The following is a 17639-nucleotide window of genomic DNA, read 5'->3' as shown; positions in this document are numbered from 1 at the left end:
TGGGATTCATAAATTAGGAGGTAACTGTTTCAGTAAAAAGGAAAAAAGTGATGCTGTAAATTTCAAATAATAAATCCTTAACTATAGACAACTATTTTTAGATAAATATTGTTTCAGAGTGAAGAATCATTTTTTTTTAAATCCACACTCTACACATAAGCCTCTTTCTCTTTCTCTCTCTCTCCCTCTTCTTCTCCTTCTCCCTCCCTCCCCTCAATTAGCTAATCAGCCAATTAGGGGTTCCAACAATTACAAATGTCAGGAAAGGGATAAAGGAAAAAAAAAACGGGAAACCAGTCAAGGTAGAACAAAATCCTTTTACTTTAAAGGGTGTCCACCATTAACCCCTAAAGAATTCTACTCCACCTTGGGGGATTTGCTATTCCTAGTCTCTACCCCTCCCACCTTCCTTTCCTATTATAATTGTTAGGTCAGTTAATTGGCTGATTAAGGATACCCTGGCATTTTTTATTAACTGGCAATTAGAGTCAGACTCAGAGGCACAGAAGATCCTTTCTGATTGGTGGTGGCACTTGAGTTACAAAGATTAATAAAGTCAAATGAGTTTTAAGGTCTGGTTTAGTTAATTCAGCCTTCTTGTATGGATATTTTGGCATCATCCATAGTTCTAATATCATCTCAGTTGCTTTCAAACCAAACTGCATTCATTCAAGAGCAGCAATCATCTAGTATCAAAACTGGAAAAAAAAATCTGGCAATAACGTGAGAATATTAGATAATCACAAATCCTAGAAGTGTTTTCATCTGCCATAATAACAATTCTTATATTTTATCCACAACACTCTTATTTTCTGTCTGTCTAGGTCCATTCCAATAGAAGACCCCAGTTTCCCAATCAAAAAGCCCACAGGAGTATAATATATGACATGCCCTAATCCCTTTAGCCTAGTTAAATCCTCTCACAGTCTCTTTCCATAACTTCTTTAAGACAAAGTGGCACTTAGGAAGATCCATTACTAAAGGTGTCCATTATGGGCAAAGCAAATGCTCCTTTAAAACCCTCAAACAGCTTGTGTTATTATAAGACGATGGTATACTTGTATTAAAATTATGATCCACTAAGGCAGAACTGGATATATCAGTAATAGCCTGAACGAGCAGCTGCAAAATAGGATACACTGACTGTACATGTGGTATTGGGAGAGTGGCATCCCAGAAAAATACTGGAGGCAGTACAAAACAGTAGTTAAACCAAAGAGCTGGGGATCAGGTATACATAGCCTAAGTCAAAATCCTAGCTCTATCATGTGCTTAAAGGTGTGATCTTCAGTTAGTTTCTCAACATATGTGAGCCTTGTTTTTTTCACTTGTAAAATGAAGATAATAAAAGAATACACCTCATAGGCTTAATGGGAAAGTTATAGGACAAACATGCAAAACATTTTTCTCAACACTTAGCACATAGTAATTGTTCAATAAACAATAGCTATTATTGGCATGACTGCCTTTCCTCCTTCAATTTACTGGATGGTTGAGGAAGCCAACAGGCTTAAGGGCCATGTTTGCTATCCTGTAGATACAGTCTGAGAACTTGAGAAAACCTATAGGACAGAGATCAGAGAGCATGCAATTCCAGTGTAGGAAGAGTGGAATGAGTTTGATCATCATAAACCCAAGCATTGGGAAAAGTAACATGGCTGGGGCCAGGCATGGTGGCTCACATCTGTAATCCCAGCACTTTGGGAGTCCAAGATGGGCGGATCACCTGAGGTCAGGAGTTCGAGACCAGCCTGTCCAACATCGTGAAACCCATCTCTACTTAAAAAAAAAAAAAAAAAACACGAAAATTAGCTGGGCATGGTGATGGGCACCTGTAATCCCAGCTACTCGAGAGGCTCAGGCAGGAGAACTGCTTGAACCCAGGAGGTGGGGGTTGCAGTGAGCTGAGATCACGACATTGCACTCCAGCTTGGATGACGAGTGAAACTCCATCTCAAAAAAAGGAAAAGAAAAAAAGAAAAGTAAAATGGCTGGGATCTAGGTCTAAGTCAGGTTGACAGGACTGGAGACTTGGTCAGGGGCTTGCCCAACTTCTGGGGCCTACTAGTTAATCACAAAATCTGCTTCACCTTTGGAGTGAGACACATGAAAAATTACACCGGGCAACTCAGTATCCCGTGGGGATAGAGGTTAAAAGAATGGATTGTGGAGCCAGACTGCCAGGGTTTTCATCTCTGCTGTTACTAGCTGTTTGACTTTAGGGCAATGTAGTTAACATCTCCATGCCTCAGTTATCTCATCTGTTAATTAGGGGACAAAAATAGGTATGAATTTATAATCCATGTTATAAAAACTAAATTAGTATTTGTAAAACTTTAAAAAGAGTGCCTGACAAAAGTGAGTTTTATATAAATTTCTGTCAAATTAAATAAGTGAAACTTGTAATGTCCTCGCAGTGTTCACTTTGCCCTCATGCCACTAGCATCCTGCCCTCCAAATGTCAAGTGTTTAGGAGACACGATGTATTTGATCTCTGTACCAGTTTTGCAAGATGGCAGTGAGATGACCAGAGGCAGAAAGGGATAACGGTGAGGAAGCCAGTAGTCCAAAAGCTAGTACTGTACCTCTCTATTCTGGTTTATATCCCACTGACACATGGTGACATATGGTTATCCATCACCTTTATTAGCCCTTTTAACGGAGAAGAAGAGAGTGAGGAGCAGCTCTAACACTGGACAAAATTGGAAAAGCAGTGAATTCTGTCTCCGAACTTTAATTCTCTCAGAACTCCTCAGTTCAGAACTTGCTCTCTTCTATCTCTCCAACATGCAAATATTAAACCTCCTCCTTTAAGAAAAAATCCAAATGGAAACAGAATATTAGGGTTGGAAGGTCTATCTCCAAGTTTTTTGCCCTCATATTATAGATGAGGTCAGTTATGCCCATAGAGGGGAAGCAACTTTAGTTAAATGATCAAATTCATATTTTTTCCCAATCTCTTTAGATTCAGTATCAAGTTGCATTTAGAGAAGAACAATGGACTGCTCTCATCCTAACATTTGCCGTTTGAATTCTTTGCAGACTGGCATGCCTTCCAAGAGTTCAAGCCAAATGCCACTTCATGAGTTCTGATGTGCTGTTTGCATGGGGCATTCCAATGCAAATTGAGTGTCTTGGTCATAACATCTTGGTCTTGTTCTTCTCTCAGATTTGCATCACTAATATATGCAAGTGCTGTACAGTTCAAGGGCATCTGGGGGGTAAAACTACATAGGAAATGTTGCCCTTTCACGGTTCTGTGTTCTCAATGGCCATTTAGTTACTATGGCAAGTTTCCCCAAAGTAGCATTTTTACTCCAACTGTGAACCTGAAGGATTATTAATCACATGACCAACATATAAAGTAGCATGGATCACAAGTAGTAGGAGAGTGGAAGCAAAACAAAGAAGAGGTAGAATTTAGAGATAAAAAGAAAGTGATCACTGAGTCCAATTCTATCCTCATTTTACATATTCAGTAACAAAAGTCCTAAGAAAACAAATTACAGAGCTAGTTGGGGCCAGAACATGGTTGAGAACACAGTTCCTGACTCTTGGTCCCGGGTTCCCTCCCCTGCAAAAATTTGTGCATACGTTTTAGTTTATGTGAAATTCCTTTGGCAATAAATATATGCCTTGAAGTGGAAGTGAATCATATTATCTTAGGGTTCATTATGGGGACTTAGTCTAACTTAAATTCACAGCCCCTCTGTGTTAAACATGTTGCTTTTTTCATGGGCAGAGAAATGCTATAATTTCAGTTAAAACCATTCCAGAAACTCTAAATATGAGAAATGGATGTGCTAGGGAAGGCTAACAATAGATCAAAATGGTACTCAAACCCTCTATGTGCTAGAACAGAAACTCCCTAGAAATACTGTATTCAATTAAGGTAAGGTTCTTTTTAGATAACCATACTACATTTAGAGAAATCCAGTCATATAGAATTTTTATAGTACATTCTTCCCCTAATTTTCTTAGTTATCTGCTGGTCTTTATTTCCCAATGAAAACCATACATTAACACTGCAGTTTGGAAGAAAATGAAAACATTTCTTGCTATGTTACAGGTCACCACTTAATGCAGCTGAAGTTTCATTTCTCTCCCATTAAAATTGCTTATTTGCCTCATCTGGATGTATATTAAATGGTAATAAGATACGGAATATATAAGGTTGTGACCCATGCCAGTAGGTTTTGCTGTTTTTAGAGGGTTTTTTTTTTTTTTTTGCTGTTAATTGGTTGCACTCTATGTCAGATCTGATTCTTCTGCACCATTGTTAAGGCTGATGCTAAGGCTGATGATCCTTCAGAACACCATTGAAAAGAGAACAGCTAGAAAAAAATTTCACCAAAACAAGGAACTAGAAGGAAAATTTCTCAGGACAGAGTAATGTTTTTTACTTTTAAGTTCAGAAAATAAAATGCATTCCATCCTGTGAAACTCACTGAGTATGAAAAAGAGTATTTTACCAGGAAAAAAAAAAAACTACTCAATTTGAAATTCTGCGCTGATTTCAGAGGTTTCAGGTTAAAACACATTTGTGAAAATAGAAAACTGACTAATATGAAGAAATTACTCTTGCCAACTTCAAATAATGACCTGCCTTGTGGAACTATATATATTTTACGTCACCTAATAAATGTCCTCTTCAGCTGCTGAGTGTAAAGCTTTCTTTTTAATTTTTGTAAATAAAATTATATGCTAACCTCACAAGGGAGGTCACTTTTTGAACAAATGGGGGAATTATTTTGCAATGTAAATAATCCCTCTCTAATTCATCTATTGAGAGTGGTTGGATTTTTGTTTATTAAACTTCTTATCAGAGAGTTAGCCTGCTTATCCTTGTTTTCCAGCGCTTGAAGGACAGGACTTGGGGGGAGCAGAAAAGCAGGACAGAGGCAAGATGAGGACACTGGCGAGGAAGTCAGAAGCCCTGGGTTAACCCAGTTCTACCACTGACTAGCCAAAGGACCCTAAGCAAGTCAGCAGATCTTTCTGGGCCTCAGTTTCTTTGCCTGTAATAATGTCAGATAAGGAAACTATGAGAACCAAATGTAATCATCTGTGTAAAAGCACTTGGTAAACTGTAAAATGCTAGGCAAATAAAGTTGATCATTAATAATATGCCTCCTACTCCCCTTTCCAAAGCTGACAATGGAAATGATAATCAGCAGCTCCATAACAGGAAAACCCCATATCAAAGAATATAATTTTAATCAAATGGCCTATGGTTGAGCCCTGTCTTAAACAGAAAAACAGTGTAGTCAGGTAACATTAGAAAAGTCACATTAGATTGGAGTTAAGTTAGCCTGTATGGAGTCTCTCAGAATGGTACCAAGGGTCATGCTGTGCGAGCAGAAAACAGTTTCATTCCAGGCTAACTCAGTGTGGAAACAACAAGTCCCCAGGTGATCAGTGAGCTTAAAGTGTCTTAGGATCTATTTCAAATTTGATTCTGTATGATATATTGCAGGTAACCCTTCTAATTGATTTGAAAATACTGACCCTTTAAGGCTCAGTCCAGTTACCTCTTCCATGACCTGGCCCTGAATCCTATTAACTGGAAGGTATCTCTCCCTTGTCTGTGCCCTAATACACATGGTGAGCCTCTAGTATGGCAGTCATTTACATTTAGTTTATCATAGAATTTGTGTGTTTGTGTGTATGCACATGTATGTCTGTAGTTTGACTCTCTCACAAGAATATAGGCTCCTTAAGGGCAGAAAGCATGTCTGGGTCATCATTATATACCCTTCACAGCATCTATCACATTGCCTTATACACATTAGTTGTCCAATAAACACTGATGACTGTTAAAGGTAATAAGAACCATTTATTTACTGTTAGGGGAGATATTTCATTTTTCTATTCCCTAAAACTATCTACTTCAAGCTGTATGAAGCTACCATCTTTGACAAATCCTCTAATTGAGGGAATAATTCTATGGAGTAACAGCTAACCTATTTTTGAAAAAATGGAAAAATTGGTACTTAGCATAACACTGTCCTTGAAGTAAAGTGATCAATGATCTCAGATTGGACAACAGGAATTCCCAATCTGGACAGAGCTGAGTATGACAGTGTTGATAAATCCCTCAAGGGAGGTCAGCGCACTTGAGTTAACACAATCCTCTCTCCCAGTTAGAGGCTAGGTCCACCTAGGACAGTGCTATCCTGGCTCATAGGAGCCACTAGAAACACATGCTTATGGAGCACATGAATTGTGCCCAGACTAAATTGAGATATACTGTAAATGTAAAACACATACTGGATTTCAAGACTTAGGACAAGATTTGTAAAAGAGCATTAAATATCTCAGTAATAATTTTATATTGATTGCATGTTGAAATGATACTATTTTGGGTATACTGAGTTAAATAAAATATATTATTAAAATTAATTCACCTATTTTTTTAATGTAGCTACTGGAAAATTTAGAATTACGTATGTGTCTTTCATTATATTTCCACTAGATAGCACGGCTCTAAGTGATCAAGGAAGTAAGAATGATCTATGAAGGAGCTAAAACTGGACCCTCTCTACTAAAACAAAACAAAACAAAACAAAATTCTACTCTTTTGTTTTGTTTTGAGACAGTGTCTTGGTCTTGGTCTGTCACCCAGGCTGGAGTGCGGTGGTGCAATCACAGTTCATTACAACCTCTGCCTCCTGGGCTCAAGTGATCCTCCCACCTTAGCCTCCCAAATAGCTGGGACTACAGGAGCACGCCAACAAGTCCGGCTAATTTTTGTATTTTTTTGTAGAGATGGGGCTTCACCATATTGCTCAGGCTGGTCTCAAACTCTTGAGCTCAAGGGATCCACCCGCCTCAGCCTCTCAAATTGCTAGGAATACAGGCGTGAGCCACCAAGACCAGCCTAAAACTCTACTCCTAAAACAACCTAAATCCTAATAATTTGTACATCCACCATCTCCTTTTGAGGTCAACAAGGTGTCAAAAACCAAAGGGTCATGACACAGCACTGGTACAGTAATATAACTACGTATGTAAAATATCTGAATCTGTATCCAAGCTAGGAACAGGAGTTCTCAATGAAGGCCTCCCAAGCAGAGAATTGTAAAATTTTTAGCAAGAGTTGCAAGTCAATAAGAAAAGGCATTCTCAAAGTTTCTGAAAAATGAACCTTGAATATTTACCCTTTTAACTGTGTTGACACTATATGGCAACAAACTGAAAAGGGAAAATAAAATTGAAACATTTTGCACCAGGTAGAGTATTACCTTGCATTCTTAACAGTGTTTGTGGAATTGAATTGAATTTGGCAGAAGTTGCCTAATTGAATTTGATCTCTTTTTAAACTGAAGTTAATGTAACTAGCGTGTGTTCATACACAACCCTAAAACTCCGAGTTGACTAACATGTATCATGTGTGGACACTGTGCTGTGCTCTCTTGGCCATTTACATAACTACTGAATCCTTGCTAGAGCACTAGCTGCTATAGGGAAGAATTAATTATAAGCTAGACCTGTGTTGTAATAAATACCCTCTCATAACCATTTCATCTAAAGAAGGAGGGGTTCTGTGGCCTAGCCCCTATGGAGAGCATCATAACAGAGCCTAAGACTACACTACTGCACACAAGTGCAGGAGTTAAATTTTATCATCCATGAAGATGTGTGTTCTATGTATAATGTGCAGATATCATCTGAAATTGGAGTATTAAAAAGAGACTTTAAGAAATAGGAAGGATTGATTTTTAAGCAAATGCAATGTAAATATTGAAAGAATAGCCCTGTTAAATTGCACCTAATTCCACTTAAAACATGAAAAGCCAAAAGTGGTATCAACAGGTCTATTCAGTAAATTAACTGAATGTTGTTTTTTTTTTTATATTTTACCAAATTAGGTAAACATTCAATCTAGGTATTTGGCATGTGAAAACAGAGTAAGCAGTTGATTAATCAATCTAGTTTCCTTCTGTCTTTCTTTTTTATTTATTTATTTATTTTGGAGACGGAGTCTTGTTCTGTTGCCCAGGCTGGAGTGCAGTGGCATGATCTCAGCTCACTGCAACTTCCGCCTCCCAGGTTCAAGTGATTCTCCTGCCTTAGTCTCCCAAGTAGCTGGGATTACAGGTGCCCACCAACACACCCAGCTAGTTTTTGTATTTTTAGTAGAAACAGGGTTTCACCATGTTGGCCAGGCTGGTCTCGAACTCCTGACCTCAAGTGATCCACCCACCTTGGCCTCCCAGAGTACTAGGATTATAGGCGTGAGCAACCGCCAAGCCAATCGACCTATTTTCAACAGGTTGTGTGGATATCCTGTAGGCACAGACTTAGTCGGAAGGCTAAAAAGAGGCAAAAATCCGATCACATATAGTAAAGTGCAGATGGTCCCAGTGACCCAGCAACCTCTGTCCAACTTTACTCATATTAGAATACTCTTACACTGGGTTGTTTTTAATGAGACCCAAATCTATTTATGTATTTTCCTAGTTTTCTTTATCATCTCCTTGTGTACCATTGAGTAGTTTTTGAGGACACAAGCCACTATTACAATGTTGTCAAGGCCCTTCTCGTTTTCTAGTTCAAATCCTTGTTCATGCTGTTTGCTAAGTACTTGTTCCCTGTGACAGCTTTCAGCCAAACAGAACACACTGAATGCTGCATTCCAAACCACTCTGTCCTGCTGGGCTCCAAGTAAAACAAGCTCTTCAAACTCCATCATGTGAACCTTTCACAAGGAACAATCTCCCTCAGACAATTCCATTCAGAGATACTATCCGTGAAACTGGGACTGGGGAAAGAGGTGACATCACAGGCTTCCCCCTCTGGCCAGGGTCATGACCACCAAAGTTGTATTTAAGAGGCTCCCACGTGGTTTGGCACATGATTTCCTTAATGATCTGACATTTTCCCCAACTTTCCCATAAGCTTCTAATTTAAGATATTCACACTTAAACAGAAAATTGGGTTCTGGTGTCAAGAAAGCCTGAGATTTCAAGAAGTAAAGAATGAACAAATTGCAGCAGGGGTCTCTATTAGGGATAGGAGGGTAGATGTATGACATACTATATAATACATGCCATATGTGAGGGTTTGGGCCAGTACATTAGGAAACACAGAAACAAAAAGCATTATATCCAACCAAGAGGCTGGAAAAGTTGTGATTTTATTTTTTATAAAAAGGAAGGAAGAAAAAAATGAGAAAAAGTTAAATGAGTTAGATTTTATTATTTTTTTCAATGTCTGAAGCCAAGGTTTGGAAACAGGAATTTTGAAAAATACAAGAGGATTATTCCACTGAGATGGATAGCCAACTTGTCTGCAGTTAAGCTACAATAGAAGGAGAGCAGCACACCCAGCTGCATTCCGAGGAATCTGGGGCTGTTTTCAGAAAGACCTGCCTGGCAGCTCCTGAAGAAGGTTTTGGACTCTCCTAAAAGCTTTTTAATGTGAGAAAGGCAGCTCATGGATCCAAAATGGTTTCTATTCCAGTTCTCACAAGAGTTGGGGCATGTGGACTCGGTGACCTTCCAATTCTCCCTTTAGTCCAATGAGTCTGTGAACTCATCTCTCTGTATAACATCCTCCTGCTCAACTTATTTTTGAAAAAGAACAGTGCCCAAAGAAGGGAACATTTGGCTGTATGTGCCTCCTAAGCCTTTGGAATTTTTTGTTTGTTTGTTTGTTTTCATTCTTGACCTGCTGAAGAAGATGGAACTAAAAGAGAGGGAAGAGTGTGCTGTGCACACACATTCCCATTCTACAAGCAGCTCTGCCACTCCCACCTAGTGAATTTCCTGGCTCAGAATTGTTTCAACTTGGCAGTCCTTATTTCCAATGGGCTCACAGAGCTCAACTGGTCAAATACTAGATTGCTAAAATGAGAGTATCATAGAAAGGTTATCACTACCATTACCTACTGAATTACATCAGAGATCAGAAAGTACCGGAACTGTGAGGACTTCAGCACAACTAACGCCGTTATTTCATATATCAAACAAAAAAGGGTCCAGAAAAGAAATCAACTTGCTTAAGGTTATCAGGAAAGTCAAAGCTTAAACCAAGATCCTGAGTGCTTGCCCCAGATGCCTGAGACACTGCAATTTTGTCTACAAATGAGAATGTTGATAACTTATTTGCTACCCTTCTTTGCAGAAATATGTTTAATGTCACATAGAATAAAGCTGTTCCCCCAAGGTTTTGTTTTGAGCTTTCCATACCCTAATATAATTTTATGACAAAGATAATTTTTTCACTAAAACATAAATGTACAGTGTAATATTGATTATGCTTTTTCAACCTACACATGCAATCATGGAGATTCTTACACACCTCCCCAGGGAAGTGAGCCCCTTGGGATAAGAATGAACGGTTTACAGACTAGTGGAGCAGACAAAGAAGCAAACTGACAATTATAGTGATAAGTCCAAAGTGTGGGGATTTAATCCTGACCCAGAAAGACAAGGAAGGTATTAAAAAAAAAAAAAAAAAAGGTAAAGCCTGAGGTGAGCTTTGAAGGCTGAATAGGAGTTAGGCAAGCAACGGGGGTGTTCCAGACCAAGGGAGCAACAAGGCAAAAGGGCCCAGAAGCAGAGATTATAGAAAATTCAGGAAACTTCAAGTGTTCAAGTAGCCTAGTTTGGCTGGTGGCTAGAGCACAGTGGCAGTGGCAAGGGGTCACTTGTGTTCCCTGAATGCACAATTCCAACAGCTTCCCCTAAATAAACACAGCATAGTAAAAAGAGTACGCTTACCATGCCAGAGTGGCTTCATAATCAGTTCCCCAGCCCCACCTGACCATCAACATATTAATTACAAGGTCATACACAATGTAACTAAGGGAGGTACAGTGAAGGGAGCAACGGACTGGAACTTACCAATAAGTCACTGTGGCCCTTTTTAGTGAGGTCAGTTGCCGCATTTGTAAAATGAATAGTTGACCCTGCCCTGAATAATCCTTAAGGTCCCTTTTGGCTTTGTATTTGCAATCTAGTAACCGTGCATATGCTACTAGAAGATCAAACATAAAGGTCTGTAGACATCCACAAAGGCCCAAGATGATCAGCAACCAATCCTCCCCGATCCCTACTCCATCATCATTTTATAAAAGGCAACGTGATCTAATTGCAGTGTTCCCATACTATCAGTGCATATGCAATTTTCACTAGAAAGCAGAGGTCTAATGGATAAAATATGCAGCTAGAGGTTAGGAAATCAGAGCCTTCTTCTCTCAGGCTCCTATAAAAAGGAAAAAAAAAATGAGGAAATTTCAGTTATTAACAAGTGTTTGCCTCAGTCTTATCTAACGAAGCTCCCAGGAAGAGAATGTATGAACTATGCAAAGTGATAAAGATATCTACAAATGGGGAGATTCACTTTAAGCCTGCATAGAAAGTTCAACAACAATAATCAATTTAAAATTAGCTCCTTGAATCCATCACTTGAATCCATCACAATCAGAATGAGGATGGGTTTTCAGACTTCACTGTGCAGCACAATTACTGAGACCTCTTCCTGAAAGTGGGTAGCTTTGGGGAACCTCCCATTGAGATTTTAATTCAGCAAGGGCAATTCTGAAGTCACCAGTTTCACAAACTCCTCAGGAGATTCTCATGAGCGGTGGTCATGGGACGCACCACACTGCAAAAAGCTGAATCTAATAGTTAGGAATGAGGGTAAAGATACACAGCAAAAAATTATCTACAAATTAGGGTATGGGCTTCAGGTGCCTTCCCTGGGCAGTAAGTAAATAGAGAAAGGGGGAAGGAGAACAGATATACCTGGGTCTGGATAGAGTCCTCCTCCTCCACTCATTTAATAAATATTCATTGTGTGCCCATATGGATCAGGCACTGTACTAGGTACTAGGGATTACAGAAGTAAACAAGACAGATGAGGTCCTTGCCCTCATATTGACCTCTTATGACCTTCCCTACCTACCTGTTAAAACTGCTGCGGTTCATCAGTCCTATAGATCCCAATGATTCCACTGCATAAGAAGCAGGAAGGAAAAAAAAAGGGAATGGCCACTTTGTTTCTTCAAAACCAGCCTTCCAAGAAATACTGCTGTTGGAAGTGAAGGCTTTCTTAGCCTTAAAGAAGCACTGTAGGCCGGGCGCGGTGGCTCACGCCTGTAATCCCAGCACTTTGGGAGGCCGAGGCGGGCGGATCACGAGGTCAGTAGATCAAGACCATCCTGGCTAACATGGTGAAACCCCGTTTCTACTAAAAATACAAAAAAATTAGCCGGGCGTGGTAGCGGGCGCCTGTAGTCCCAGCTACTTCAGAGGCTGAGGCAGCAGAACGGCGTGAACCCGGGAGGTGGAGCTTGCAGTGAGCCGAGATCGCGCCACTGCACTCCAGCCTGGGCTCTCGCGAGACTCCGCCTCAAAAAAAAAAAAAAAAAAAAAAAAGCACTGTAGAACACAGCGGAGCTGTTTCCTACCTCGCAAGCTTTGTGGTGTGGGAGGGTGGGATGAGCGAAGGCTTGTCAGAGAAAGCCCTGTCAAGGTAAACATCTCCCCCAATGCGGGTTAACCGAATGGCAACATCCCCAGTAAAATGCATCCTACACAGATACCCTGGCCTGTCTCTGTCTCTGCCCCAGTGTCTCACTTTTGGACAAGCCAGCATTCTGTCAAATTAATCTTCCTAAAGCAGTATTACCTCCTGCACCTAGAGAGAAGCTAAAATACTGGGGACAGGCATTTGAGACCCTAAACACCTTGGCTTGTACCTCCCCTACCCATTTCTTGTGATTCCCTGAACCCACTTCACTGTTTGCTCCTTCTCAAACTTTGTTAGACACCGTTCCCTGTTGGCATCCCTGGACACTCCCTTCCTACCCATTTTTCTGGGCGCGGTTCAAATGCTACTTCTTCCAGAGGCTGTGGCCCTCTCAGCAAGGAGAGTCTCTGACCTCTGAATTCTGCACAGCCCTTGGGCACTTTTCCCAGTTAGAAGCATGCTTTTGGCTACATAATTTATCTTCCAAGGCAGGATGTGCTCTTTGAGGATAAGAATTGTTTTTATGCTTTTTTTTATATCCCTTCTCAGGACCTAGCACAGTACCTCAATAGCCAGTTTTTCTCTGGTTTTTTTTTTCTTTTTTTTTTTTTTTTTTTTTTTGAGACGGAGTTTTGCTCTTGTTGCCCAGGCTGGAGTGCAATGGTGCGGTCTCAGCTCACTGCAACCTCCACCTCCTGGGTACGAGTGATTCTCCTGCCTCAGCTTCCTGAATAGCTGGGATTACAGGTGCCCACCACCACGCCCCGCTAATTTTTGTATTTTTAGTAGAGATGGGGTTTCATTCACCATGTTGGCCAGGCTGGTCTCGAACTCCTGACCTCAGGTGATCCGCCCACCTCGGCCTCCCAAAGTGCTGGGATTACAGGCATGAGCCACTGTGCCCGGCGGGCCAGTTTTTATTATATCATGGAATTTGCTTTATTGTATTATTTTAATGCATTCATCAATTACAAATCTACTCGAAAGGCCACGCTAATGAAGCAGAAACAACTCTGGTGTGAACATAAAGGCAAGGTTTTGCCAATCTATAATATTTTATGCACTGGTTTTGGGAGACCCTGGGAAGATTGGGCTTTTTAACTCCCCACCCCCACTTCAATAATCATACTCCCACCTCCCCTCACCCTCCCCAACCCCCCAGACTCCACACCTGGTCTACCTCCTTCATCGCCTCCACACCACCCCACCCCACCCCGCCCCACCCTCATTTAAAACCACTTTAGCCTTTTAGGCGCCCTAGGACCTTTGCTTCCAATTTTTTTCTACTTTAAACCCTCCTTCTCATATTTTTTCAGGCCAGAGGTGGTAGATGTTTCATTACCCCTGATTGCAAAGGGCATCCTTCAGGCAACTTCAGGAACTCCAAGGTTGCCCTAATATCCAGACTGGTGACCCTGAGTGCTCATGAGCTCAACACACTTACACAAGATCTGTGATATTTAGGCAAGTTTCAAATGTGAAACAGTAATTTCCAGTTCAAACACAGAGATTCTACTTGTTGATTTTAAAACTGATCTACTTTTCTGCTTTTTCTAAAATAAAATGATGTTAATGTTTTATTGATTTTTATTTATAGAGAAGGGAGAACGTTTATTGAGTATTTTATGTGCCAAGATTGTGCTGGAAACTTGAAATATAAATTTCATCTGATCCTCACAACCACCTTAGGAGACACACAGTTCCATTTTACAGATGAAAAACTGAGGTCAATAGACATTAAGTAACTTGTTCAAAATCATGCAGTTAATTTATGGAGCTAGGATTCTGTTGTTGGTCCTTTTAAAACGAAGCTCACACTCTTTTGGTTATACCATGCTGTACCCTTAATTAAAACCCAGAAGTTCAAAAGGCTGGGCACGGTGGCGCACGCCTGTAATCCCAGCACTTTGGGAGGCCAAGGTGGGCGGATCACAAGGTCAGGAGTTCGAGACCAGCCTGGCCAACATAGTGAAACCCCGTCTCTACTAAAAACACAAAAAATTAGCCAGGCATGGTGGCAGGCACCTGTAATCCCAGCTACTCGGGAGGCTGAGGCAGGAGAATCCCTTGAACCCGGGAGATGGAGGTTGCAGTGAACCAAGATCACGCCATCGCACTCCAGCCCGGGCAACAGTATGAGGCTCCGTTTCAAAAAAAGAAAAAAAAAAAAAAAAAACCCCAGAAGTTCATTCTGACTACTTGGTCTTCCACTTCAAAACAGAGATCATAAAAAAGATGTAACCTCAGAAAAAGGAATTTTTACATTTCTAAGAAAAAAGAGCACCACTGGGCCACTATCTTATTTTATCAGGGTCTCAGTTGATGGTTTAGTTTTCCCCAAAAGAGCACTGAATTGACTCAATATCAAGTAATACCTGCGTAACCACCACAGCACCTCTTTGCAGCATCACATAATCACCAAAATCAACAATTTTTCAAAATTAAAAAAATCACAGCCTAATATGTATTACTGGCAGTTTCTTTCTAGAAATTAGGTGCATGGTATAGTGAGGTAAAAATGGAAGACTCCAGATTTCACAAAGATGTCAAGTTTTACATTTTGATACAATGCAATTGAATTGACAAAGACCATTAAAGCCGAGAATTATCAAATAAAAAAGTATTCTATAACCAAGTAAACACCTGCTATGACTTCCCTTTAAGAATAAATAAGGTCACATTTATTCATTCAATGAACATTTATTGAGCACCTGGAACTGTGCTAGGTGCTGAGGAATATAACTGTGAACAAGATAAATCAGACTCCTGCCTTGACCAGATACGTTTGCTTTAAATGATCCTGCTAACTACTACATATTTGTTCTCTGCTAGGATTATATTTTCTGGAAAGTCAGAGTCATATGAAGCCTCTTCTGGAATACTTTTAAAGTTTCTTTATGGCAAAATTGTTAGAAATCTTTGTTTAACTTAGAGAAGGGAAGAAAAATGGTCTCCAGTAACCTCTAGACAAGCGTGTCGATGGTTGAGTTCACTCTCAAGCAATATGGCGGCAGGCAACCAATGAGACAGGTTAGACCATTCGGTTGCGCTTTTGGATTGGGGAGTCTGTGATGCCATCACTGCATTGGGCCGAGGTGCGCTTGCGGATCCCCCCACTGTCCAGGTGGAGGGCCAGTTCCTCCGAGTCGAAGGGATTCAAGTCGTCCTCCAAGAAGCTACTTTTTCGGCGCCCACTGCTGGCGACACTGCTGTCTTGAGGCGAGTCGCCCGATCGCATGCTGATGCTGGCCATAGCACCACTGAGACCATGCAGGGCGATCGCCTCCTGGAAGGGCTGCAGGTCGACGTCCACCGATGAGCTGGACTCAGTTGCCACAGCCTGGCTGGGGACCCCAGTGGGTGGCTTCGGGGGTGTCCTAGGAGTGCGAGGTGGAGGAGGAGCGGGGGGCACTTTGCCACAAAGGAAGCTAATCAAGTCTTCGCGACGAATGGTGCTCCGGCCCTTTTTCACCCACTCCAGCACATCTTTGATACGACGCTGGTGGCCAACCTGGACACCCAAGTCAAAACTTCGTTGGTGGGCATCCCCGCTCTCTTTGTAGAGGCTGGTCACGGCCATGGCCGCATTCTGGAAGGGGTCCCACATGGAAAGTCCTTGCTGTTGGCACCCAGAATCCTTGTAAAGCTGAGCAACGGCGGTGGCCGAGATCTGGAAGAGGTGCCACAGCTTCTGCTTCTCGCTCTTGAGCCCTGCCAACTCTGCAGCCGCCTCCTCCTGCAGCTCGGGGGGCAGCTGCTCCTCCTGCTCGGCCTCAGCCAGGCACTGGCGCTCCCACTTGGAAAACCAGTGCTCCGCGACCTCGGCCTCGCCCTCCTTCTGCTGCTCCTCCATCCTCCTCTTCAGGCCGCGCACCTCCACCACCGCCTCCTCCTCCGCCGCCGCCGCTGCCGCCTACTCTTGGTCCTCCACCTCCTCACCTCCTGCTCCGAGCTCCCCGCCTCCTTCTGCGGCCGCCGCCTCCTTCGCGTGCACCGCCCTGCGGGCGGGCAGGCGGGCGGGCGCGCGGGCGGCGGGGCCCTGAGGCCAACTGCTACAGCGCGAGTCGCCCGCGGCCCTGGTGCACGCCCCGCCCCGCCCGCCGGCTCAGCCACCCGCAAGGGCGCGGACGCTGCCTTAGCGGCCGCGGAGATAACCCCGCAGCCGCTGGCGCCGCCGCGATGCCCCCTTCCGGCCCCGCGGTCCGCTCCTACGGCCCCCCCATGGCGCCGCGGCCTCCCAGCCGCCGCCGCCGCCGCCGCCGCCGCCGCCTCGGTTGCCGCCGCCGCTGCGGCCCCGCAGCTCGGTCCCAGCCCCCGCTTGCGCCGCGGCTGCAGCACCGATAACTCGGAGGGGGGCTGGCAGGAGCGCTGCTTCAACGCGGCGCCTGCCTACCTCTTAGCCCCCTTTTCACACATTTTTGGGACTTGTCGGCTTCATCCAATGAGCTGATCAAATTTTACATCCTATGTTGCCAGAGAGGATTATGGGGCAACTTCATGGTGTCGATCACATCCAGGGCGCCGATCCGGGGAGGCCGGGGGAATAAAAGTGGAAAGAGCGCGGCCCTCGTGGGTAGGCAGGCAGTCTGGACCCCAGCAATGTCCTCCCCACACTAGGTGCCCGAGAAAAGTGTTTTCCGTGGACGAAAGTAGTATTTGGTAGAAGAAAAAAAATCAGGGAAAGTGCCTGCCTCGTCTTCTTGGGCCTCAGTTTCCCCAGGTGTCCGTTGAAGTTGTTAAACTAGGTCTCCGGAAAGTGCTCCCGTCCTGATTGAGAACTTTCCTGCTGTCCCTGCAAAGCACTACTTCGGGGTTAGTTTCATACTTATCAAATTATAAGAGTAACGGTCAGAAATGGTATTGATCCCCACTTCATTCTTGCAAAGGTTTTTGTCATTAAGAAAAATGGGGTGGAGAGTGGATTCTGTGTGGACCACTCTCAACTATTGAAAATCCCAAGATGAAGAAGCAAGGGGAAAGAAAAAAGGGAAAAAAAATGAATGCTCAAACACGAGATTTTCTGTTCTAATATAAAGTTCAGTCCCTTTTAGAAAAAAAGGAAAAAAAAAAAACTTACCTAATTTCCAAAACCCTAAAAATTCTAGCTAGTTAAAACGTCATAATAATACCAAAATTAAGCTGAAACGGTATGGAACACT

The 17639-nt window shown here is 42.5% G+C and overlaps 1 protein-coding gene across 1 annotated transcript; it reads right to left on the bottom strand.

Annotated features, from left to right (window-relative positions):
* Positions 1-15166: 15166 nt before the first annotated feature.
* LOC100585071 (UPF0472 protein C16orf72) lies at positions 15167-16474 on the bottom strand. The gene has a single exon (XM_012498832.2). The coding sequence runs from the start codon at positions 16331-16333 to the stop codon at positions 15512-15514; it is 822 nt and encodes a 273-aa protein (XP_012354286.2). The 5' UTR covers positions 16334-16474; the 3' UTR covers positions 15167-15511.
* Positions 16475-17639: the final 1165 nt, after the last annotated feature.

Source organism: Nomascus leucogenys, chromosome X (assembly GCF_006542625.1).
Source record: "Nomascus leucogenys isolate Asia chromosome X, Asia_NLE_v1, whole genome shotgun sequence".
Taxonomy (NCBI): domain Eukaryota; kingdom Metazoa; phylum Chordata; class Mammalia; order Primates; family Hylobatidae; genus Nomascus; species Nomascus leucogenys.
The sequence above is the reverse complement of the archived record's forward strand: the minus strand, read 5'-3'. Positions and strand labels throughout refer to the sequence as shown.